General features: G+C 41.5%; 2 protein-coding genes across 14 annotated transcripts in view; one reads left to right on the forward strand and one right to left on the reverse strand.

Moving 5' to 3' along the window:
• The window catches only part of PTPN1 (protein tyrosine phosphatase non-receptor type 1), a 58,233-nt gene extending 50,030 nt beyond the window's left edge, over window positions 1-8,203 (forward strand). For 3 of the 5 annotated variants that reach the window (XM_005286234.5, XM_005286232.4, XM_065565979.1), the window contains 4 exons: window positions 178-387; window positions 962-1,123; window positions 1,976-2,202; window positions 4,578-8,203. In XM_005286234.5, the coding sequence (XP_005286291.1) occupies window positions 178-387; window positions 962-1,123; window positions 1,976-2,202; window positions 4,578-4,785 (807 nt within the window). In that variant the 3' untranslated portion in view covers window positions 4,786-8,203. The remainder of the gene's footprint in view (window positions 1-177; window positions 388-961; window positions 1,124-1,975; window positions 2,203-4,577) is intronic. The other 2 variants (XM_005286233.4, XM_042858338.2) reach the window with 2 other exon arrangements.
• Window positions 8,204-9,491: 1,288 nt separating this feature from the next.
• The window catches only part of RIPOR3 (RIPOR family member 3), a 75,740-nt gene continuing 59,320 nt past the window's right edge, over window positions 9,492-25,911 (reverse strand). For all 9 annotated transcript variants that reach the window (XM_065565970.1, XM_005286235.4, XM_065565974.1 and 6 more), the window contains 9 exons: window positions 24,896-25,035; window positions 23,651-23,774; window positions 19,084-19,219; window positions 17,568-17,729; window positions 15,578-15,736; window positions 14,189-14,391; window positions 13,718-13,801; window positions 12,456-12,546; window positions 9,492-11,214 (listed from right to left, as the gene is read on the reverse strand). In XM_065565970.1, the coding sequence (XP_065422042.1) occupies window positions 11,114-11,214; window positions 12,456-12,546; window positions 13,718-13,801; window positions 14,189-14,391; window positions 15,578-15,736; window positions 17,568-17,729; window positions 19,084-19,219; window positions 23,651-23,774; window positions 24,896-25,035 (1,200 nt within the window). In that variant the 3' untranslated portion in view covers window positions 9,492-11,113. The remainder of the gene's footprint in view (window positions 11,215-12,455; window positions 12,547-13,717; window positions 13,802-14,188; window positions 14,392-15,577; window positions 15,737-17,567; window positions 17,730-19,083; window positions 19,220-23,650; window positions 23,775-24,895; window positions 25,036-25,911) is intronic.

Here is a 25,911-nt window from a genome sequence, read left to right on the forward strand (position 1 = left end):
TGGAAATCCCTTTGAATGGAATATACTAGGAAAATTGGTCACTTACTAGGAATATGAACATGTGATGAGTGGTATTCTTCCTCTGGTTAGTATATTATTGCAGACACTAGCTGTGCTTGAATACTCTTTAAATCGTATCTCGAGATTCTTATAGCTTGGAAACATTATATTTTACAGGCACAAGAAACTAGAGAAATTCTGCACTTTCACTATACCACATGGCCTGACTTTGGAGTCCCAGAATCTCCTGCTTCGTTCCTCAACTTCCTGTTCAAAGTGAGAGAGTCTGGCTCACTGAGTCCTGAGCACGGACCCATTGTGGTGCATTGCAGTGCAGGAATTGGAAGATCGGGAACTTTTTGTTTGGTTGATACATGTCTTCTACTGGTAAGAACCACTTACTCTAGATGGGAATAAGGAGTGAGTTACAACTTTGTGTAGTTACTTCTGGGAATTCCTTATTTGAAGCCTGTGCAAGCCATGGCACCTTTCATGAATTGTGGTATAGTGACACACATTCCTCTGAGACATTTGTCTCTTACTCAACTTTTACTTTTGTCTTCGGTAATATATTTTCATTTTAAAGCTAAAGCAAACTGAGCTTTGAATGGGCCATTGTGGGAGTATGAAAGAAACTATCACTGGTTCCAGCTGGAGTGACTCGCAAAGTTAGGCTTTGTCTTCCCTACTAAGAAAAGTGGTCCTTGCCTAATTTACCTTGAGGTAAAACTAAAGTGCCTGTTTTGTACTTTGGGGATAGCTCACGTGCATTAGTTATCCTGAGATAAAACTGTATCTTTATTTTTAAGCAGCGAAGGCCTGATAGAAGGTCCCACATGTTACCTTCATCCCCATACCCGTTAACATGGGAACAGTTTGAAGCCTATGCAACAAATGAGTCGTGTTGAAACACATTAGAGTGGGTATCTGTGTAAAGCAAATTTCAAATCTTTACCTTCAGATGGACAAAAGGAAAGATCCTTCTTCTGTGGACATTAAGCAAGTTCTCTTAGAAATGAGAAAGTACAGAATGGGGCTTATACAGACAGCAGATCAACTTCGTTTCTCTTACTTGGCTGTTATTGAAGGAGCAAAATTTATTATGGGAGATGCTTCGGTGCAGGTGAGCATTGAATGCATATCATTTGTACAGAGAGAAGGTGGGTGAGTTGGGCTAATAAAATATATTACATCCCCTACCTTGTGTCTCTCATATTCTGGAACCGACGCAGCTACAGTACAGCATACAACAATATCAGTTGTAGAGTAGATTAAGATCCACAAATCTCATAATTGCATGTAGCCAGACAAATGTTATGAGGGAAGTTAGCATAGCTGAATAAGGTTAAGAGGGCTGTATGTACTTTAATGATTCATTCTATCCTTGGCATGAGCATTGTACAATAACTTACATTCTTTAGTGCACAATGCTCTTGGATCGAATGCATTGTCTTACACATGTTGATGTGTTTGTACAAGTACAAATAGCCCACAATAGCTACTGTCACCTGGAAAATTCTCCTTCTTGTGAACCTATGGGAAACAGTTGGGAAATATCCATTGCAGTGTGAGCCTCATGATGCTGTTTTGCTAAGTCTTCTATTTAGGCCCTTAACAATTTTCCAACATGCTGTAGATTCTTCCAGCGTTGTCTCCTTTGAAGTATGCATGTTTAAGTTATTGCTAAATAATACTATAGCACAAAATGGGATTCATGTTGCTACTTAAATAGTTTTTCATGTGGGTGAAGCACTAAATTAAATCTCCAGTTAATGTTTCCCATATGTGTGGTTGGGCTGTGGGCATACTGTTTAGTTGGTGGGATGGGAGAGGTGAATGCATCTGAACAGTGACCCTGAAAGTAAAACAATGACTAATGTGTAAAGCCTCTGCCATGTTAATGTTAGAATTACAGTGGTTTTAATATAAAATATTATAATATAGCAGAGCTTAATAGGCACTTTCTTCTGTGTAGGAGCAGTGGAAAGAGCTTTCCAATGAAGACCTGGAGCCTCCACCAGAACATACTCCCCCACCCCCGAGGCCACCAAAGCGAACGTCAGAAATGCACAACGGGCGGATGCACGAACACACCGAGTTTTTTCCTAACCACCAGGGGGTAGAGGAAGAGATCAGATGTACAGTCAGCGCTGTGGAGGAGATGGTACCTGATGGCACATCTGTGCAGCTGGGTACAGACAGGTAATTCAGTCAAGTTGTTTGCGTTGATGTTTTTGACTGTTCCAGGAAATCTGCTGTAGATTCACAGCTGTATGTAGAAAGTTCCCTTGTTTGAGCCACTTAGCACCACCCAGAAAGCGTGTTGGACAGAACTTGACGCTTTTGTGTAACAGCACTCCTAGAATAGGATTCTAGCCCTTTATTTCCAAAGGCCCACATGCTTGTTTAGATGAGATGTGAAAAGGATACAAGAGCCACCTGACAGCTCTTGCTAGGCTGTGATGAAAGATGGAGGCGGCACAATGACTGTATGGTTTAGCCTCACATGCAGGTGCATAAGGGGTTTGGTTATACACGGCTCTTTTACACGTTAGGTGGATTGTCAGGCCTTCAGCTTGAAGTTAAGCCAGCTAGCTTCTACCACACCAATCAGTGCAGGTATCTGGTACTCTACATACTTTATCAGATATATCCTGCAACATTTGAAAATGTCCTTTTAAGTCAGTTCAGTCCTGATGTTAGAACATAGGAATGGACAATTTTCATTCACTATCAAAGCACCTGTTTGCCTTAAAGATGCAGTTCATCCTTTTTTTAAATCTACAGTTCTCTTGTCATATGTATCTTTCATGCTGGGGAACTATTTTTGCTTTCTACTACAGGACAGATCAATTATGATAATTAAAAAAAAAAAAAAAAACTTTTCAGCAGAGAATTTATTCTCCCTTTCAGCCTAGCTAGACTAAAGCATTTGGCCTAAAGAATAAACCTATAACTGGGGGGGGAGAATAAGGGTTGTTTGTGTTTAACCACTAGATGTCACTGCTGTTTCACAAATCTGAAGTATAGTATGTTATGTTACAATAGATTCTACTGTAACAATCCTTAGATCAATATCCAGTACATTAAAAACTATTTATGGCAGTCTTTGTCCAAGATAGCCAACTAAAAATCCCTTCTGGGAGGAAAGGGCAAGGGGACATCAGAAGTCACCAGGAGAACAGTTGAGGGGAGAATTCCAAGGCTATCTCAGGCAAATGAAACAAAAGATCACACCTGCGACACACCCAATTTTGCAAGGGAATACTAGGAACAGGAGCATCTAACTTTCAACATTTCCTACAAAGTTCTGGAGATACTCTTTGGCAAATAAAGCTGGGAAACTTAGTGCCTTGAGCCTTGTGAAACTGGCTGGGGAGTGACCCTGAATTGACATGAAATGAGGCACGTTCAGTAGTTTTTTCCCTCACCTTAAGCTGGTCTCCATAATATTTTTTATCATTATTTTTATTTATAAAAGGACATGCTTTCTCAGTAGCATCCCCTGCTGATGACCCACGTGGGAGTCAGTGTGATGCCACAGGATGGAATTTCTGGTTGTTTTTAGTTGCCTTTTAAAAAAAAAAAAAAAATCTAGGAAACAAGCACAAAATTAAATATATAATTAAAACAACTTTAAGGGTATAGAAAAATAGTATGTGATCTTGTAATTATACTCTATCCTAATGCGTACACACAAGGGGCTAAATTAAGGTTACACAAGCAAACTTAATTCTGGCATTTCTTTACTTTTGAGTGCTTGACTTTGCAGCCTTAATCTCTTAATTTAGGGATGTGTTCTGTGTATAATTATACACAGCTCAATCCCTACTGTCTTGCTCCAACAATTGCGCATGCTTTGGTGATAACACATTCAGCATTTTGGTGCAATTAGTGTTTGTGTGTTTTTATGGGCACAGAATAGTTTTGAATATATTCACTGTCCGGAATTCCTGTTTGTAAGGATGATTGCCGGATGTCTGGCCTTGAAGTGGAGAATCTGAACTGGGTAGATGCTTGAGTACCATCAGGGATATGGTAATCAACATGGGATAAGAAGCAACTTGTTTGCTAGCAACACCCAGCTGATCAGGGCAATAAATATCAGCTTAAACCTCCTAATTGAAAGCCCTAACTATAATCTTTAAAAGGATACATCTTGTGCATCAGGTATCAAATCTCCTGGTGACAACTGATCTACAGTTTCATCTGTAAGGCCTGGTCACACTCCGGGGGGGTAGGGGTCGATCTAAGATACGCAACTTCAGCTACGAGAACAGCGTAGCTGAAGTCGACGTATCTTAGATCGACTTAGAATCACTTACTCCGTGTCCTCACGGCGCGGGATCGACGGCCGCTGCTCCCCCGTCGACTCCACTTCCGCCTCTCACCGAGCTGGAGTTCCAGAGTCCCCGACTGAGCGATTGGGGATCGATCACTACCGGTTGATCCAGCGGGTAGTGTAGACGTACCCTAAGTGTCCGTGAGGTGTCTCTGGATTGGGCCTCAGTGTCCGCACACCTTCCCCTCTCAAGGGGAAGAATTCTATACTGAATATTTATTTCTTCATCCCTCAGCACTAGTCAAGACACTGAACTGAGGAGGAGGACTGTTGGTGAAAATCTGTGTGCCTCACCTCACAAAGAAGAGCCAGTGAAGTCAGAAAACATAGAAGAGGACGATGAGAACATGATGACAACTTGGAAGCCATTTCTGGTGAATATCTGCATGTTCACTGTCCTCACAGCAGGAGCTTACCTCTGTTACAGGGTATGTTTTCATTGATGGACATGTCAGCAAGATAGAGTATGCAGAGAACAACAACAATTTGACCAGTGTGTAATCCGCTTCTATGAAAGAAATCTATTTGAGGCATCTGAGCCTTGTCTCAGTGGAAATATACCTTAGGTTGAAAGGCTGGAACTTTTGGTTAGGGCTTAAAGAGAGAATTGATGCACTAGGGTTTAATTTAGCCCTGTGGTCCCAAGAACATAATATTCTAATCTCAGGGCCTTAAAATATTCAGGAGTAAGCAGAGAAAATGCCAAATAAGTCTTTTTTTTTTTTCTTTTCTTTTTTTTATTTTTTATGGAATAATAGAATTACAACACATTGTTGTTTTTAGCCTTTTTTAAAAGCCAGTTCTTTTTCTTTGTGTTACTTCAGAAAGAAACTAGGCACAAGTGAAACTTGCTTGTACTCTCCAAGTGTTGTAACCAAATACATGATTTATATTATTACTGAGTTCCCAAAAAGAGAGAGAATCCACATATCTGAAGAATGTAAACTTTTTGGAAGGGGGAGGGCTCTTTTTGTCTCACTTCATCTATTAAAGACTGAGTTGTGGGCAGTGCCTGTGGTATTGATGCATTTAATCATGGCATAACTGTTCTTAACTAGCTTCTTGTTTTACATATCTTTATAAAAACAGGCTTCTGCATTTGCTCAGGGTATCCCAACATGTCAAACATTGTTTAAGAGGGAAAAATTGTATTTCCCCATTGACTTTTTTTGTTGCACTCTACTTGCACCTATGCCTACTTACATTGTACCAATCTCTGTAAAGTTGTTTTTACCTTTATATTCTGGGATGTGGGGGAGGAGGGAAGCAGGAAGGGAAATTCAACCAAAATCTGTCCACCAGCATTTTACAGCTATTCAGCTGGCGTTTAGAAGGACCAGTTTTTAAACTTCATCATTTGGAATGTAAAAATGCAGTTTCACTCTAAATCTGCCTTGTAAGGAGTGATGTGCTTTGTGCACAAACCAGAGGGAGGAGGAGCATACTCAAGGGTGATGTGAGAAATGATTTGGAAAGCATTTCAGTATATCCAGAGCAATTAATGCCATGGCAGCTTCCTTAACAAACTTAAAAGATCAACAGAAGACATATTGGTCTTTGAACATACCAGTTGGCTTATCATGATGCAAGCGATTGTGTAATCTTCTTCTTTTTTTTTTTTTTTTAAAGTAAAGATTTCAATATTGACTTTGGTTTGGTTTGAAATTATGTTAAATGATTACTGGGGTAGAGGGGCATAAGTGCCTGAGGCCTTGCAGCTCTGCAGATGTGATTGTTCCTATCCTAGCTCAAAGTGAGAAAAGCTGGGTGGTGTAGAGTAAAAATTAGGACAAAACAACGGTGATACAACTTGGCTCAGTTGGTTGTGCCTACTCAAGAGAGGCCTAGGACTTGAATAGTGTTAGGAGTGCATTAGCAGAGCTGTGACTGGAAGCTTGCATTGCACTAAACCTAATTCTCATCAATGCTGTTAGTCTTTTCCTTTCATGAGTACGAAATTCATACATTTTAAACAATAATAGAGAAAATCTTTGCTCATAGGGCAGAGATTGGAAGCAAATTCGCTACTTAAAGCGGTAGTGGTTATAACTAAACCATGATAACTAATCTGAAAGTGTTACTAATCAGTGCTTTTTAAATGCATTCTAGTTGTATAGCACTTAACCACCGTTCTCAGTGTAAACATCTTTATGGAGTATATTGTGTAACAGTCCTTTCACTCCATATTTATTTTTTTCAAAGCTGCCAGTAGCTCCTGCTCTTTCCTTAAACCCATAAGGTGTTGACTTGGGGTGGAAGGGTTGTTTTTATTTGTTTTGGGGTTTTTTAACTGTTAAGCTTGCATCAAGGGCTTCTCAAAAGTACAATAATAAATAAATCCTCAGGTAGTACTGGGAATTAAAATTTTACCTGTGAGACTGTTGGTCAGACCAGTACTTGAAAGGGGGAATATTGTAAGCAGTCAGTATTTAGTATATTATTGGAAACATGAAAAATTGAGTATAGAAAATGATATAATATATAATGGATCATTTGTGTATTTAAGATACAGTATGTGATTGCTTTGTCTCCATTATTCTCTCCATCATCTGGTAGAATATTATTGTAGGGCAACATTTGTACCCCCTTTGTATTAGAATGCATGTAAAGTCTTTTAGTGTCCTGATTAAATACCATGTGCTTGAAAGATGAAAAAACTTATACTTCTGCTTACTGATGTGCCCAGATAATATTTGCATGATCTGATCATTTAAGTGGCTGTGGTTCAAAGGATGTTGCTGAAAGTGTCTTCATTCAGCGATACATTGATTTGGTGTTTATCAGGTAACATGTACTTGCCTAATATTTGGCACGATTTTCTATTGAATTTCTGCATACTCAGTGTAACCCACCAGTTGTTTAGCATAGTTCATTTCAGCTGAGTAAGTATCATACAAACATTCCAAAGTGTGTATTAAGCCATATTCACACCTCACCTCCAGTCAATTTTGGCAACAAATCTCTCAACAATTTCAGAATGACTTGCTATGCTGCCTTCAGAAACTTGCACTTGGGGAAACTCTGCTTTTGGAAAGGTCACCAATAAAGCAAGGTTTCAAGTGAGTGTTTTGTGCCATTGAGCCCTAATTGATCTCTAGAAACAGACTGGTGAGATAAACGAGTGGCCCATAAACAGAATGGGACTTGCTGTATTTCTCTCTCTTTGGACAAATGTAAACGTTGGGGTTGATGAAAGCATAGCATCCCTCTTTAGAATCCACAGTTGTACTGTAGTTGCAACCTTTTCCACAAAGAAAAACTTAGAAACATTTTGCTATACAGAGAGAGAGAGAGAGCCACTCTAGCTAACATGCCCCTTTCTCCCAGCTAACTTCGCTACTTGGCTTTCATCTGTTTAAAGTCAAGGAGGCCTTGTACAGTAGTGGGAACATACAGTGGAATGCTCTGTAAGCCGTGAGGTGTGTGTATAAGGCTTATAATGCTAAACTGTAAGCATTTTGTTTTGATGTCCTGTATATGTCTGTAGTAGTTTGGGTGTGTGTATATACAGTAGTGTTTCAAAGTGGGTGTATTGATTAACCTGTTCTTGGAAAAATGGACAAATATCCATGTTAAAATTGTTAGAAAATTAGCTGCTCTGCTATATGCCTTAAGCAAATATTTACTCATCAGGTCTTTCTTTTTTACAGATTGCCATAGAATAAACTTTTTTAAAAAAATATAAAAAAAAAATAAAAAACAAAAGCTAAATGTTTTGGTATAATACATTTTCAGGTATCTTGTCTTTTGTGTAAGGCGCTGCAACGACCTCACAGTTTTCAGTAACTGTACAGTTTTTCAATTTCCCATACAAGTTTTCAGTTCTCATTTTAGTTGCAACAATAAAATTTTTTTAAAGAATGGATGTGTGTCTTTCCACTTCCTGTTTTATCATGGAGGTAGAGATGATTTAGTCACTAACAAATTTAGACCCTTGGGTTATCAACAGGATTTCACCTCCTACTGATTATTTTGTGATTTCTCACACTAATAGAAAATGTTAAGAATATTTCCACTGGTGCAGAAAACTTGCTTTCAGGTCAATAACTAGCTGTCTGCTATAAAATAAAATGCATTTTCACTACACATCGGCTTGCTCATAGATGTTCAACTGAGTTTGGGTCATATCAGTAAACTCTATGATGTGCAACCTACAACATTAAAGATCTCTAAAGCACTGTAATTGTTTCTACAACAGTTTACCAGCTGTGGATTGATTTGCTAAATTTGTTCTTCAGGATGGGACTACACGCTACAGCAGTCTGTACAACAAGGATTGCTGCAGATGTAAATATGACATCTCCAGGTACTCTAGGTGCTTTGAGACTTTTTAATGAGAAGCTTCAGGCCTTTTGATTACCCTTAGATCAGCATCTGTTATTAGAGTGGTGGTTGTACACATTCCTCTGCTCTGTATTTGAATATAATTTAAGTAAAGCTGCCTGGAGATGCCATTCCCAGTAACTCCTTAAAACTACGTGTGAGAAACACCAGTGTCAAAGACTATGCAGTCACACTAGTGTAATTGCATAAAGCCGAGCTCAGACTGCAGCTTGGATCAGCTTCGTTCTTGTGCTGTAATCCTCTTCTCACTTTTAAACAGCTATTCCTTGTTCTCTTGTAAGGATGAAGTTATAATATATGCACATATTACAACTGTGTGCATGCTCTCTGCTTGTAAATGTCTGCAAATTAAGTGGAGCCCTGTGTACTGCTGAGGGAGAGCTCTCCTGTTTTATGTTGGGAGTGGAACAGTAACCCAAGGATGCTTTTCAAGCCAGCGTGTCTCCCCACTAACATCCCTGTTTTACTTGAGAGCACAAAGTTTCAGCCTGACTTTGAATGCCAGACCTATGTTCTGTTTATTTCCCCCAAAAGAGCCAGAGCAGGTGTTATATAGCCTTAGGAAATATTTTTGCTCTCTGATTTCAATGACTGTCAAGTTTGAAATGAGCTGAGAATGCTTCCAAAGTAACTACTGGTAACTAAACAAAAATTTCATAAGCAGTGACCATAGAACTAGAAGTGTGATAAATCCTCCCCCATATTTCAGCTGTGGTTTATTTCACTGGTTTTGCTCTCTGAGGAATGTGTTAACTAATGGTTGCCCCCATAATGTTTTCAGCACACAGACTGTTTGCAAAAAGGCAAGTATTTAATGTTTTATTTAAAATTTTAGAAAACTGTATGTAAACCAACATAGAAATAAATACTGAATAGAAAAGTACAAAGCACAATATACTGTATAATATATACATAAAGACCAAGACTGTTCAAGTATTGTGCCTCACGTAAGGTTCCTAAACCCATATTTGAATACTCAAATTGGGTGATCTTATTCTCAAGAGCTGAGCATTCATCTGTTTCTGTTGAAAATCAGGCCACTTCTGGGTGCCCAAGTATGGATTAAGGAGCCTGACTTCAGGTACCTTTTTTTTTAACCTTAGGCTAAGATTAAATGAGTAAGTGTATAAATTAAAAACTTGACACTTCCGCCTGGATCTGTCCATATACAACTCAGTTTTGTACACTTACTCCATAAATGTGAAGGATAGGCATGTTCTGAATTCTTAAAGTAAACAAGTCAGGCTGAAGAAACATTGCCTCACTAGTTTCCGTCTATCTACGCTTACGCTGTTTTCAGATTAGAGTTAATTTCAAACATCTCTTGCTGGAAGCACTGAAATCCCAATTAGTTTACTGCACATTTTTACGTTCTTCCAGAAACCAATCAACTTTTGAGCTCTTACTCAAATTTACAAGAAAGCACAGACCAGCTTAGAAATGATGTTTTAAAGTGCATGGCAGCTGCTATGACTTCTGACAGAACAAGTGCTGGTTTATAACTTCAATACCTGCTGATACTGGAGCTAGCTTTGTACTAGTTTTCTGCAGATCTAGCATACATTGACTAATTGTATACAAGTATTTGGGCTCATTAGTGACACTCTCCACATCCACACTGTCTTGTATTCATAAAATCAAAACTCCAAGGGCTGTAGGAAAACTACATTTAGGACCAGCTCTTCAGCTGCTGTAACCTAAAGGGGAGATGCTCCTTTCACACCAACTGAGGAGCTGACCCTTCTTTAGCACAAACTACTTCAAAACGAAGGGGAGAACACTTTGGGAGAATAACAAGCAGGCCCAGTGCCATCAGTTCAGAGTTCCTACATGTGAAGCAGAAAGGAAACATCCACCTCTTCGCACTAAGCTTTATTTCTGCTCATGCTCTCTGCAGTAAGATAGAGGCAGTATTGTCACATGCCAGTTATAAGGCTACACTTTACCTTTGCTCCCTTCCCAGGCATGAATCCAAACCAACTGCAAAGAGTTGTTGTTTTTTTTGTTCGGGCTTGGGGGGGGGAGAGGAGAGGGAGAGAATGAGTTTGTGAAATTGAGTCAGGATTCTTAATGAAAACAAACCCATTACTAAATCTCCTGTCAAGACTTACCCTTTGCCTCCTGTTTTTGGCACTGCAGACTGAGTTGTTTCAAGGTTTATTGTGCTCCCTGGTGAGGACAGCCTGAGAGGGGCTGATGGATTTACTCTAGCACCACCTAGTGATACTTCATGATTTTAGCTCCGTGTCAGAAGCATTCTGATCCAACGGCTGAGTGATTTTTAGTCCTAACCCCCCCCCCCCATGGAAGAGCTGTCCCACATGGACCTACTCGATACCTACGTGCGCTAACTTAACCACCTAGTGGTAAATGGAAACCAACTCCTGTAGCCACCTGGGCTGTAGGTCAGATTCAGCATTTCATTAGTTAAAATATTGTGATTTCAATTTCAGCTTCTTGGTATACAGAGCCTCTCAACTCACAGCAAACTCTGTCCATTTTTTCAAAGGCTAGTCGTCCTTTTTCACCTACAAATAAAGACAGACCAATCATAGTGAGGACAGGAAATCTGGGAGAAACTCTGAGGTGAGGATCTGTTGCAGTTTCACCATAACTCTGCACTGCCTCTTACGACCTTGTTACAACTTGGGTGTTCAGTCACTCTTGAAAATCACTGCCTTAGTGGTTTTTTTTTTGGATGCTCCGCTTCAGACACCTTTAAAAGGGACCCTGTTTCCAAAAATGGCTGAGCATCTACCTGCTGAAAATCAGGCCCCTTTAAGGCAGCAGTTTGGTGTCTCCAGAAAAAAGGCACCCAAAAGCACTAGTCGTTTGAAAAATCTGGCCTGACTGCAGATGAATTTGTAAAGGAACATCTTAAAATGAAACAATTCTTGTTATCTTAGGGAAATTGTCTAGTCACTGGCTACGAGTCTAGCTGTAGTAAGAAATGTAGCACCAGTGAAAGGAAAGCCAATCCGTACTATCTATGCCAAAGGTACTTGGAGAGTCTCTTTAATTACTATATATGTGCTCCCATCCTGCCTCAGTCAGACAGTAATTGCACAGGATCAGATCCCATCTTTGCCAACCTGATGGCAGCTGGATCGCAGCTTAATTTCCCTCTCTCTGGAAAATGCAAGTTAGTTAATACACCCCTCTGATATTCTTGGCAATTACTTTCTGAGCCTGACCCCTCCCTCCCCGGTGTCAATCGAGTTTTATACTGCTGTAACTTCATTGAATCAGTCCCTATATGTGCAATTGGCCCCTTTATTTACAACAGTGATGTCCACATTACATATTTTAAAATCAAATCCTACCTAGATTCAATAAGATTTCACCCTAGTTACCAGTCTGGTTAGACTTTTATGTACACAGCTCCCAGAAGAGAGTACCAAATGCTAATATTTTTATTGCTAACACTAGTATTGACAGCAATGCTGGAATACCTTTAATTTTATGACTTGTTACCTGAAATCATCTTGTTGCTCACTGTCCCTTTACAATGGTTAATAGTTTGTACAGCACTCCCCCTCAAGCTGTCTTCTGGGCCTGTATATATACAAAGCCTTAGCACATATGTTGCATTAAGATTATTGTAATGTTCCGACAGTGTGTCGTGAAACATCTCTATACCTGTTAGCTCAGCCTTAAACATATTCTTTTGCTGAAGAACACGTTGGTAAAACTTTAGGCCTATTTTGTTTTCTTAATAGCTCATCTGTCACTCTCAGCATCTTTATTTAAAGCTGCAGTAAACATTTACCAAATGACAGTGTTGTTTCCCTGGCAGCGTTCCGTACGTCCTCTGTTTCAGACTGACACAGGCGGGCAATCTGCTCAATGCTTTCTATGGCCTGTGGGGGAGAAGAAAAAACTGCAGCATTATGTGTTTAATAAGCAGTCTTGATCATTTCTCTCAGAGTTTTCCCACCATAACACTCAGGTACTATCTGTTACATAAATACGCAGACATGCACCAGCTGTTCAACTGCTATCTCTTCTAAGTTGTATCTCAATTCTAATATGATTGTGCTCCCTTCCCTTTCCCCCCCATCCCCTGAATTGGCTGTAGATTGGTTTACTTAGCATGAGCATAGGTTTGCCACCACCTAGCCTCGTCTCAAAGGATTAAAGTTTTGAAGATATAGGACGTGATTCACCCATGCATTACTCCAGTATTGTACCTGCAGTTTCAATGGAGTTATACTGGCAAAAAACTGAAGTAATGCAATAGTGAACCAGGCCCAAAGAGCATTGACTCAGTAAAGTTATCACATGGGTGCAGGCACAAAGGGCCCAAGACTGCTTTCTAACAGTCGTTCCTAAAAAGTCAGAGTTAGTGGCTTGGTCTATCTTATGGCTGCATTTCCTTATAAAAAAGAGTTGTGCTGACAGTAATTGTTTATGTGCAAACTAACTGGTTATAAATGTTATTGGAAGGATTTGACTCCCATCTGTGCAGGAAAAGTTCTGCTAATTTGTGTTGGAGTCTGCTGGTAACTTAAGACAGAAAGTGGACAGATTTTTTTAAAAACGAGAGCCTCTAGCATGCTGGGATTGTAGATGAGCAGTTACTCTCAAAACAGGATTAGAAATGTATTCAATAAATCAGTCAGTCTTAAAGCAAGAGCACAAACTATATTCTGAGTTTGGTTCCAGTGTTAGTACCTTGCTAGAAGCTAAAATGTCTCCCCAATCAGAACTTGTTTTCCAACCCCACTGATGTCCCTATTGACAGGGAAGCAGTAACTAAGACCGCTCATTGTGACTACTCTCTGTACTCTAGCTGTTGTCCCAGTTCTAAGAGGGTTTAGATAATTATTGCTCTCTTTCCTGGTTGCCTCAAGTAGCAGCAAAAACAGTTCGGAGCTAAAGAAAACCCCCGTTTCATGTACCAGATATAAGGTAATTTAAAGAAAAATCTGAACAATGCCTACCAGAAAAAATTAAGATGAACCTTTGGCCATACAGCTGGACACAGCCCCACACAATAAAAATCCCAGTTACTCGGTCAAACACACTTACTCTGAGGTTTTTGAGAGCCAGACATGCCGCTTGCTGTATTTTTGCATCACACACAGCTAAAATATCCGTGTAAAAAAGCAGAGCCTAGAAAATAAGATTGAGTGATTGGTTACCCTACAAATAACTCCTCATGTGTTCTGAATGCCAAGAGGACTGAGATCCAGCACTGTTTTACTTATCTGAAACTGATCAAATAACATACAAGAATCATTTCTGATGCTGAAAGGCAGCAGTCTCTGGGGTGGAATATGGCAGGGGGTCAATAGTGCAGGATCGAACCAATCACAGTTTTGATCCTTAACTCACCCTGCACCCACTGGGGTAGCAGATGTTGAGAGCTTCCTCGAAGCGGAGTATAACTCCTTCCCCCCCAAAATCCTGCTGCTCTCAGGGAGATCGGATTTCTTGAATTGTAGTATCTCACTCTGAAAACAGGTGAGAAACCATGAAGTGGCCCAATTCAGTTAATACCTTCTCCCTGAAATTCTTATTCACTGCCGCCCGAGAGAGACAGGACGTTGCTGCTTTGCTGACGTGGCGGTTGTCATCGAGCTGCAGAATCCCGAGCAGCCGTAAAGTTTGGGGTAGAGGCTGGAGCTGGCTCAGTCGCTTCCCTTTTAGTTTCTTGATTTTCTTAAGTCGCCCTGGACACTGTAGCTCCTCAATTAGCGTCACTGCAAATGGAAGAATATCAGTTCAGCTACAAATGTGTGCAGTGTCTATGGAGAATTGGTTCTGAGAAGTCCCTTCCAATTTTGTCTCCTGCCTCAGACGTGTGCCCCTTATTAACACCACTACTGAGCAAGGCTGTCTCTTAGAAAATACTTTGAGGTACATGACTAGACAAGAGGTGAGCTGCAAGTACTGCTAGTCTGCACAAAACATGCTCCTTTTACCATTCTCTTATCCTCCCTTCTTCCCTCAGTTTGTCCTTTTCATCTCCTCATAAACCTAGCTTGTAAACTCTCTGAGGCTGGGGCTATGTTTTTACAATATGTATGCACAGTGCCTAGCAAAATGGGGCCCTGATCCTTGACTGAGGTCCATAGGTGCTAAATTAATACAAACATTCGTGAATGCAAAACCTTTAGGAAGAGTAGTAATTTGACTATTACTAAAAAAGAGGGAAAACTGAAAAATGTTAAAACAAGCATCTGTGAAAGATAAGGCTGCACTGGTTAGGAGGAGTGTAAGTGTACCACAGAGAGAGAATAATACGCCTAGTTTTAAAAATAATGCACCACACTGTCCTTTTGAAATCCTACACGAGATAGCAGACAAACTTCCTACGCCTTTGCGTTCACGCACTGAGCAAGCATGAATGGCCCAAAGGAAATGAAACTACCCCAGTATCTGCCACGTTCAGATTTTCAAAGTACTGGATGGACTGGGTTTCAGCATGACAGTAGCGCTCTCAGCAAATGCACATTAGTTACTCCTGGAATCTTAATGCCACTGATCTATCTCTCATCACTGTCATGACCATGCGATACCGTAAACCATCTACTCTGCTGTGGAACACAGCAGCTTACTGTGCGGCCAGTTTGGCCTCTCCTTATATTGCAGACTGAGACCTAAGCCAGACACTTGAGCTAAATATTTGCATCAAATCTGTTCCTTTCCTGTCTAGCTATGAAGCCTGATTTTGCCTTTCCTGCTCTAATTAAAACTGCATGGGCATAGTGAGGAGAGAGGATGAAAACAGAGTTGAATTGTATTATGGTAGGGTTGTATCCTTATTCTTTAAAAAAATATCCCTTTGGGATTGGGAGAGATACAGCCCCATAAGCCATTCCAGCAGCCAACTAGCTAGCCTGAGGGTTATTTGCCTGAGTGCAGTGCCTGGCAGCCTGCCATTACCTTCTTTGCTGAGTTCTGCCAAGTGCTTCTCCAGGTTGGCAACACGCTCTTTCTCCAGGTAGCTGTGAAACTGGAATAAGGTGAGCAGTTCTTCAGGGGGACTCCCAGAGGGGAGCAACCCGCTGCATGTGACGATCTGCTCGAGCAGCCTTCGCAGCACTGAACAGACATGCAGAGAAGACCAAACAAAGAAGGCCTGCTGAGGGGCAGGACACTTTGCACTCATGCATTTCATTTACAGTTTTAACAAGAAGAAGTTGAAGGCTGGAATTTTCAGAGGAACATAAGGAAGTAAGGGCCTAAATCTCACTAAAATTCAGTAGGAGGCAGGCCCCCACTCTGCTGATAATTCCAGCCAAAGTACAAAACAGAACTCATCCAACACCCACTGAAGCCAAGAGGAGTTACTGTATTGACTTAACAGACTTTGAATCAGGTCTATAGGTGGTAGCAAAGACAATTAAGTATCAGAGGGGTAGCCGTGTTAGTCTGAATCTGTAAAAAGCAACAGAGGGTCCTGTGGCACCTTTAAGACTAACAGAAGTATTGGGAGCATAAGCTTTCGTGGGTAAGAACCTCACTTCTTCAGATGCAAGTAATGGAAATTTCCAGAGGCAGGTATAAATCAGTTCAATCTGATTGAACTAACCTCGTCATCTCCATACTGATTTATACCTGCCTCTGGAAATTTCCATTACTTGCATCTGAAGAAGTGAGGTTCTTACCCACGAAAGCTTATGCTCCCAATACTTCTGTTAGTCTTAAAGGTGCCACAGGACCCTCTGTTGCTTTTTAAAGACAATTAAGGCAGCCTGGTTTAAGAAGATTAATGCAGGGACTCAGGAACTGGCAACCTTTAATTCTAACTCTGCCATCAACTAGCTGTGTGACTGAAAGAGCCACTAAACCTTTCTGGGCCTCAGTTTCCCCATCTGTAAAGCAGGGTATAATGATTTTACCATATAAAACAAAGCAGTGCTCTATGCACATGTTTGGAAGCTCTTTGGAAACAATAGGGTTGCATAGGGGAAATTCCTTTGTTTAGAAAGATCATCCTATGGGAATTCCTGGCCATACTGTGCATTCGGTGTTAGGATTGAAATCTAAATGAAAGGGGTCATCCAAAATGTAAGTCCTAATGTCAGATGTTGTTTGTGTCTGTCTTTTAGTCAACTTTTATCAATTTTGTTTTCTCTCTTCTAAAATGGGGGCACTGTGCATGTGGGTGTGCGCGTGAGCACACCCCTTTGCAGCAGAGTCTGTACTGAGCTTTACTTTCAGTGTTTACACATCACCACAAGGCTATTGAGTGACATACAGATACATATGCACAATACATACATATTTCAATGATAAACTCTTTGGGATATGGATGATGGCCCAGATTCTGGGAGTTAGGCACCTAAATACCTTTGAAGATCTGGGCCTATGTCTGCCTCATGTTTGAACAGCACCTAGCGAAACAGAGCTCTCATCCCAACAGGGGCCTCTGGGCACCACTGCCACTACAAGAAATAATAGGAACTCCATGTTGACTTTCTGAGATGTGTGTAACACAGAAGATAGAACACAGCACAGCATTCATAATTATCTTAGCAATTAAATGCCTGCAATTTTGTATTGTAAACTCTTTGGTATATCAGATAGAAGGGAGGGATTTTCAAGAGTGCCCAAGCGAGTCAGGTTTGTAACTCCCATTGACTCCTAACCCCCTTAGGTGATTTGGTAAATCCCACCCCAAATTATTACAAAACATAACGCTAACAGTCCACAATGTCATGGGAGAGAAGTAATGCCTCATCAAGCCGCGTGTGGAGAGTGCCATGGTCATTTTATAGTATAAGTAATAAATCAAGGGGCTGGAGTCTGAATTTTAAATACAGTTTACCAAGAACAAGTTCTATGTCATTTTAAAAAACCTACAGGGACAACCTTAAACTCAGTGTACGAATAAAATCAGGTGCCTTATCTTCTAGTAATTGACTGGTACCTGCTTCTAGATGTCCTGGATATTTCTCCTTCACTTTGAACATTAATATGTATTTCAGAGGATTCTGGAATTTTTCTGCTGAACAGAACAAGATATTTCCTGGGTCTGTGAATTCACTCCAGATTTTCAGACACTGCTTCTGCTTTTTCACCTTATGAATAACTGTAGAATAAAGTTTTACAAATGTCAGCAAGTGAGCTGGAGTGCATTTTAAATGAGACATGAGACACCAGATGGGATGTCTAACAAATGTATGAATGTCATTTTTATTTACATTCCATAGATGGATTTCTTTACAACTGAATTGTATTGCCAATTTATTAAAGACTCATTGAGGACCTGAGCCAAAGCCCACTAAAGCCAATGGGAGCCTTTCAATAAACTTCAGTGGGCTTTGGATTGGGCTCTACGCTGTCATACCAGTGTGTAAGTGAGACATCTACCATGCTCCTAGCTCCTGCCTTTGCAGGGACATAAACTGTGCTCTACTAGGGATTCCCCTTCTCTAGCATCCCAAATTATATCTCATTGGACCACGCTCAACCTATTAGGATTGCAGACAGCCAACCAGGGTCATGTGTTAGGAACAAAGACCTATAATCATAAGATCACCAGGCCTAGCTCCATGTGCTAGAGGGCAAGTAAAAAAGCCCCTGCTCCTCTTCCCTGGGAGCGAATTCCTTCTCAAATCCAAATGTGGAGCCTAATCCTACAATCCTTGCTTAGGCAAAATTCCCCTGGGTTTCTATCGGAGTTTTTCTGAGTCAGGCCTGCGGATCATCACAATAAAAACCTGCATAGTTCAGTATCTAAATAATCTCATTTGTGTTGCTATGTCACTCCCTCCCTTTTGCTAGGGAGGGAAAACGTTGGTGTCCAAGGGCCAGATTTTTAAAGGCATTTAGGCACCTAAAAATACAAATATGCACCTAGTGGGGTTTTCAAAACACCACGGGATTGAAAGCAATGGGAGTGAGGAAACACCCTGTTTTGAAAATCCTACTGGACATGTATCTGCATGTTTAGGTGCCTAAACTGGCCCCAAATAATTACCCATTTTCCTTGAAGCCAAAGATTAGGATATTCAAAAGTGCTCACTGTTGGCTTAGATTCAGGGGGAGTTTTATCATCCATTTCAAGGGGAGTTAAGTCAGTGTTGAGCACTTTTGAAAATCCTTCGAATGCAAAATTCAAAACACTTATGGCCCCCTGCGTATGGGGTGGGGAAAGTCCCTTTACATGAAATACACAAGCTCTGTGGTTTACTTGGTTCATACAGGGTCAAGTTAATTATTGCCTGGGGCAGAAATTCTAAAAACCCTTTCCTTTCTAACCAAGAAAGATCTGAGCCCCAGCTGTTAGGGTTTATAACCTACCCATAAAAGCTGCTTTGACTGGGAATTTATTTTAAAGCCTTCAGAATCAATCCCTGATTTGCCATATGAGGTGAGAGCCATGTTACCTGAGCCTCTCTGGTCTCCTACATATGCCTTGGCATCACACCCACATTACTCACCCTCTTCAACAGAGGTGAAGCTCCCAACTTCCAGAACACAGAGCTCTGAGACCGTTTCCAGCACTTGTTTCTGCCGTGACACTTCTTCCAAAAGGCTCTCCTGGACAATTCGGGCTATGTTTGGCGAAACCAGTTTCTGAAACAAAGTGTACTTTTCCTCAGTGACTGAGACGAAAGCATTGAGCAAACTCAAGAAGTGCTGAATCCCCTGACTTTCAGAGCTCAACTCTCCAACAGCCAGTGGGGAAGACAACTGTCTCTCACAGAAATCCACTTTTCGCATTGTGTCTTGGATGGGCAGAGGATGCGATGGAAATAGGAGACAGACTTGTTGAAAATCTCTGGGTAAGGATAAAAGGTGTAAAAAACAAGAGTGATGTCATAGTAGGATCTACTACAGACCATCTAACCAGGAAGAAGAGGTGCATGAGGCTTTTTTAAAACAACTAACAAAATCATCCAAAGCACAGGATTTGGTGGGGATGGGGGACTTCAACTACCCAGACATCTGTTGGGAAAATAACACAGCAGGGCACAGATTATCCAGCAAGTTCTTGGAATGTACTGGAGACAATTCTTTTATTTCAGAAGGTGAAGAAAGCTACTAGGGGAGAGGCTATTCTAGATTTGATTCTGGTTGAGAATTTGAAAGTGGAAGGCAGTGTAGGTGAAAGTGATCATGAAATGGTAGAGTTCATGATTCTAAGGAATGGTAGGAGGGAAAACAGCACAATAAAGGTAATGGATTTCAAGAAGGCAGACTTTAGCAAACTCAGGGAGTTGGTAGGTAAGATCCCATGGGAAAAACAGTTCAAGAGAGTTGACAGTTTTTCAAAGAGACATTATTAAGGGCACAAAAGGGAACTATTCCACTGCATAGGAAAAGATAGGAAGTATGGCAAGAGACCACCCTGGCTTAACCAGGAGACTTATAATGATCTGAAAATCAAAAAAAGAGTCCTACCAAAAGTGGAAACTAGGTCAAATTAAAAAGGATGAATATAAACAAATAACACAAATATGCAGAGACCAAATTAGAAAGGCCAAGCCACAAAACGAGATTAAACTAACTAGAGACATAGAGGGTAACAAGAAAACATCCTACAAATACATTAGAAGCAAGAGGACGACCACGGGGGAAAGGGGAACAATAACAGAAAATGTGGAAATGGCAGAAGTGCTAAATGATCTTTTTGTTTCCGTTTTCATCAAAAAGGTTAGTAGCAATTGGGCATCTAACATAGTGAATGCTGAGGTAGGACGAGAGGCTAAAATAGGGAAAAAACAAGCTAAAAATTACTTAGACAAGTTAGATGTCTTCAAGTCACCAGGACCTGATGGAATGCCTCTTAGAATACTCAAGGAGCTGACTGAACTATTAGTGATTATCTTCAAAAAGTCATGGAAAACGGGAGAAATTCCAGAGGACTGGAAAAGGGCAAATATAGTGCCAATCTATAAAAAGGGAAATAAGGACAACCCAGAGAATTGCAGACTAGTTAGCTTTACTTCAGTTCCTGGAAAGATAATGGAGCAAATAATTAGCGAACACCTAGAAGATAGTAAGATGATAAGTAACAGTCAGCATGGATTTGTCGAGAAGAAGTTGTGTCAAACCAACCTAATAGCTTTTTTTGACAGGGTAACAAGCCTCATGGATAGGTGGCAAAGCGGTAGGTGTGGTATATCTTGACTTTAGTAAGGCTTTTTAAACTGTCTCTCATGATCTCCTCATAAACAAACTAGGGAAATAAAACCTAGATGGAGCTACTACAAGATGGATGCATAACTGGTTGGAAAACCGTTCCCAGAGAGTAATCATCAGTAGATCACAGTAAAGCTGGAAGAGCATATTAAGTGGGGTCTCGCAGGAATCAGTTCTGGGTCTGGGTCTGTTCAAAACCTTCATCAATGATTTAGAGAATGGCTTAGAAAGTACACTTATAAAGTTTGCGGACGATACCAAGCTGGGAGGGGTTGCAAGTCCTTTGGAGGATAGATTAAAATTCAAAATGATCTGGACAAACTAGAGAAATTGTCTGTGGTAAATAGGATGAAATTCAATAAGGACAAATGCAAAGTACTCCACTTAGGAAGGCACAATCAGTTGCACACATACAAAATGGGAAATGGCTGCCTAGGAAGGAGTACTGCAGAAAGGGATTTACGGTGTCATAGTGGATCACGAGCTAAATGAGAGTCAACAGTGTAACACCATTGAAAAAAAACAAACATCATTCTGGGATGTATTAGCAGGAGTGTTGTAAGCAGGACATGAGAAGCAATTCTTCTGCTCTACTCCATACTGATTAGGCCTCAACTGGAGTATTGTGTCCAGTTCTGGGCACCACATTTCAGGAAAGATGTGGACAAATTGGAGAAAGTCCAGAGAGGAACAAAAAAAAATGATTAAAGATTGAAAAAACTGGGTTTGTTTAGTCTGGAAAAGAGAAGACTGAGAGGGGACATTTTTACCTACTTTAAAAATGTTATCGATTGTTACAAGGAAGAGGGAGAAAAATTGTTCTCCTTAACCTCTGCGGATAGGACAAGAAGCAGTGGGCTTAAATTACAGCAAGGGTGGGTTAGGTTTAGGGTGACCATGCATCCTGTCCTGGCCGTCCCGACTTTTTTGGCAAAACTGGGCATTTGTTTGGTTTGCTCTTGCCAACTGATCATCATTTGGCAAGAGCAAACCAGACAAATGCCCAGTTTTGCCAAAAAAGCAGGGTGTGACCCCTAGCGGGGGTGGACATGCTGGGGGGCAAGCGGCAATGCCAGCCCCGTGTGGGAGGGAGGGTTCAGGAGAGCAGCTCAGGCCGGGCCAGTCCCACATGGGTGGGTGGCAGGGGGGCTTGGGCCGCCCCATGCATGAGGGGAGAGGAGGGCCTCGGGCCGGCCCCAGGGAGTGTCCCATTTTTCCTTTGGGAAAATATGGTCACCCTAGTTAGGCTGGACATTAGGAAAAACTACTTAACTGTCAGGGTGGTTAAGCACTGGAATAAATTGCCTAGGGAAGTTGTGGAATCTCCATCATTGGAGATTTTTAAGAGCAGGTTAGACAAACACCTGTCAGGGATGGTCTAGATAATACTTAGTCCTGCCATGAGTGCAGGGGACTGGACTAGATGACCTCTCAAGGGTCCCTTCCAGTCCTACGAGTCTATGATTACATTTTGCATCTCTCCCTGAACGGGAAAGTCTTCTCTTCCCATCTGAAATAGTTATAAACATTACACGGTTCAATAGATGCCCGAGGTTGATATACTGTACTGATGTGTGGAGTAATCCTTGTACAATGCCTTTTGTGCTTCAGGGCCTGATCCTAGCTGATGCTGAGCACCCATTACTCCTAGTGAAATGAATAGGGATTGTGGCTGTTCAGCACCGATGAGTCCCAGGGGTGTTCTAGAGCAGAGGTTCTCAGCCTTTTTCTTTCTGAGTACCCCCAACATGCTATAAAAACTCCACGGCCCAGCCGTGCCACAACTGGTTTTCTGCATATAAAAGCCAGAGTCAGTGTTAAGGGGTAGCAAGCATGGCAATTGCCTGGGGGCCCCATGCCACAGGGGCCCCCACGAAGCTACATTGCTCAGGCTTCAACTTCAGCCCCGGGTGGGACTTCAGCTTTCTGCCCTGGGCTCCAGCAAGTCTAATGCTGGCCCTGCTTGGAGGCCCCCCCTGAAACCTGCTTGAGGCCCCCTAGGGGGCCCTGGACCCCTGGTTGAGAACAACTGTTCTAGAGAAATCATCATAACTTATCCTGGATACTGGCTATTTTACTCCAGTGATACCAAATTTTCTCTCTGAAAAATTGGTCATTTGCCAATCAATATGTAGTTCAATCCAAACCGGTCCTACTTCATTCATAGCCAGCTCATCATGCATAAGTCCTCTGAGTGCAGAGCTACTAATTCCTACCCCAGCAAAAAAGGTCCCGGTTTTGCAGAAGAAGTGCATGCCCACCTGATTTCCCTTTGCATAGGTCTGTGCATTGCAGTTTGAAAATCTGGCCCGCTCAAGTGATCTGCATTTCCATTCTCAGTCATTCCATTTTATAACATAACCTCATAAATCACCAGCTCTGTCTTTGCTTGGTGGTTATAAATGATGGCCCAGATCCTCAGCTATGGCCATGGAGTGCACAGTTCAACTCAGGAATGGGGGAAAAGATGGGTGTTGCACTCCCTGATCCTCCACCAACTGAGTGAGGGGCTGGTTTCCAGCATAAATCAGGGTAGCCTGAAGGCTGCCCTAAACTATTCCAGCTGCCCTTGGATGTGAGAGGCAAATAGAGCAGCAAGTGCTGGGGCAGAAGTATGTCCCAGCCATTCTAGCTTTCCCTCCAACCATGTCCCCTTCACCATCAGCCAGAGAAGAAGGGTCTGCATAGAAACTGTTACTCCCACACTATGCTACCAAAGAATCCTGTGCTAGGGGGATTCTCATATAGCTGGCTATGCCAGCTTTGTGCCCGTTGTACAAGGCAAAGTGCCTGCACAGCATCCCAGGATCTGAGCCAGTATCAATCCACTGCAAATGGGTTCATCCATACGTCATTCCTTACCTGCAAGAGAGCTTTGCACAACTGCAGATGAACTATCAGAAGTTTGTCTAAATCATCATTTCCTGTGGTTAACTCTTTCGTTTCTGTTTTCCTGTCATAGCCCAGTATGTTGTCATTGTAAGTGCTGTTAGAGAAGTTAAGAAAGGGGAACAAGTAGTTAATGTTAACCAGCCATTGTGTGCGGTAAAGCAGAAGGATCTAAAACACCAAGAAAAAAATAAAAGTTGTTTAAAAACCCACAAGGCACCTCCTTCACCCCTATATCTATATCGTCAACAAATGAATGTGAAAGTTTCTCTTCCTGTCTTCTCAATAATAATCCCCAAACTCATCAAAGTGGTCACCACTTTTGACAAATAACTGATGCTCTATAAGAGCAGTAAGCCTGTTAACAATCTGCTCTCTTGATTGTGTGTAAACTTCCGACAAAGGTGAAGATGGGGATTAAATCTCTAATCCTCATGTCAGGAAGGCAACAGTATGTCAGCTAATCCTGTGACCTCATTTTTGTGAGGACCACCATCCAAACAAGACACTGCCATCAATAATGTGTATTGACTGGCTGGCCCGTCTGGAACAACGTATTGCAAAAGCAAAATAACACCACCTTGTTCTCTAGCAACTCCAACTCAAGGATGCTCTAGTCTGGTCTATCTGGGGTTACTCAGCACCTCTCAGGATCAGGCCCACAACCCCAAAGGGTAAGAGTGTTATGAGCAAGGGTCACAAATATGAAACAGAACCCAGTAGAAGGGACCTGTGAGCTGCTCCTGGCCTATTCCCTTGCAAAACTGTTCCCCATCATACCCATACATCTGTTTTCTGAAGGCTAGTTTTAAATATCCCAACTATCCCATTCTGCAGCCTAGTAGGAGAAAGGCTTTTCAAGATATTCAACCTAAATAGTCCCAAATTTCAGTCCATTTATTGCTTGACTGAGCTGTAAGTTTCATAGAATCCTAAACAATTCCTCTCTCTCTTGAGTGTCCACACCCTGGGCACCAACCTCCCCACACCACACAGGCATTGCCTAACTGAGTTCAGTGTATTTACCTCCTAATCTTCCTCTTGTCAATCCCTTCAGCCCCTCAATGGGATGCACTTAGGGTGACCAGATGTCCTGATTTTATAGGGACAGTCCCGATTTTTGGGTCTTTTTCTTACATAGGCTCCTATTACCCCCCATCCCCGTCCCGATTTTTCACGCTTGCCATCTGGTCACCCTAGATGCACTGGTCTGCTCACCTGGTACTGTCTGTCCTTATGCTTCCAAATAAGGAAAGCTCATCAGCACTGCAGTCCGTGTTTAAAAAGTCAAAACTTTCCAGCACCATCTCCACCATCAGACTCTCCATGGAGGAATGTTTCTGATGAGATGTCTTCAGCTGTTGATAGATAGGAAATAAACTATTGTTCTTTGCAAGGATCCTGTTCCCCGCCAGCAGTTCACCCATACTGATTTACAAATCACCATCTATTCAACCATGGGACAGTTTGCTCTCATCAGCTCATCCACAACACACCAGAAGAGCTGATCCTTTCACACATACAAAGCACTTGAGCCACGTCACCCCGATCCTGAAACAGCTTTGCCAATTCATTTCAGGAACTAGTTCAAAAGGTTTATCCAGTTTTAAAATTCTCCTTGGGTTTACTACAACCTCACCAGTGTGGGTGTAAGACCCTTCTTCTCTGCAGCTCCTGTCATTTGGTACAATTTTCCTGTCTTTCTCCTTCTTAAGATCTAGAGCTATCAGTTTTATACTGCCACCCATCACTGTAATAATAGCAAAGTCCCTACCCCTTCTGGCATTTCTCCCCTTTCTCTGCTTGGGGTAGAAGTTTTGGGAAAGGGGTTGGTTTGGGGGCTGTTTACGTTTTTTTAATTTTCTTTTAATTTTTCTTTTAATTTTTCTAAGGCTTTAGGAGTAGAAAGTGGTGTCAGTGATGTCAGTGTCATTCTTATCTCAGATCTCAGCTGAAATCTTACAGTGTCTTCTCTCTCTGGCCTACACACAGGGCCTCGTGTATTCCACAGCTGTGGGACTACAAGTGCAATCCACCCTTTGCCACAGAGTTGTGCTCCAGAATCTTTCATGTAAGGGGGGAAAATGTTTCTAGTCTCATATGATTGTGAAGATATCCTTAAACACATGGGTGGCGGGTATAATAGCTGCTTCCATGGATTGCCATTTGCGGGTTTTTACTTATTATTATGTGCCATGCAGGTTCTGGGGCAGCTGAAGAGGCTGTCTCTGCTA

The sequence above is a fragment of the Chrysemys picta genome, chromosome 13, assembly GCF_011386835.1.
Source record: "Chrysemys picta bellii isolate R12L10 chromosome 13, ASM1138683v2, whole genome shotgun sequence".
NCBI lineage: Eukaryota > Metazoa > Chordata > Testudines > Emydidae > Chrysemys > Chrysemys picta.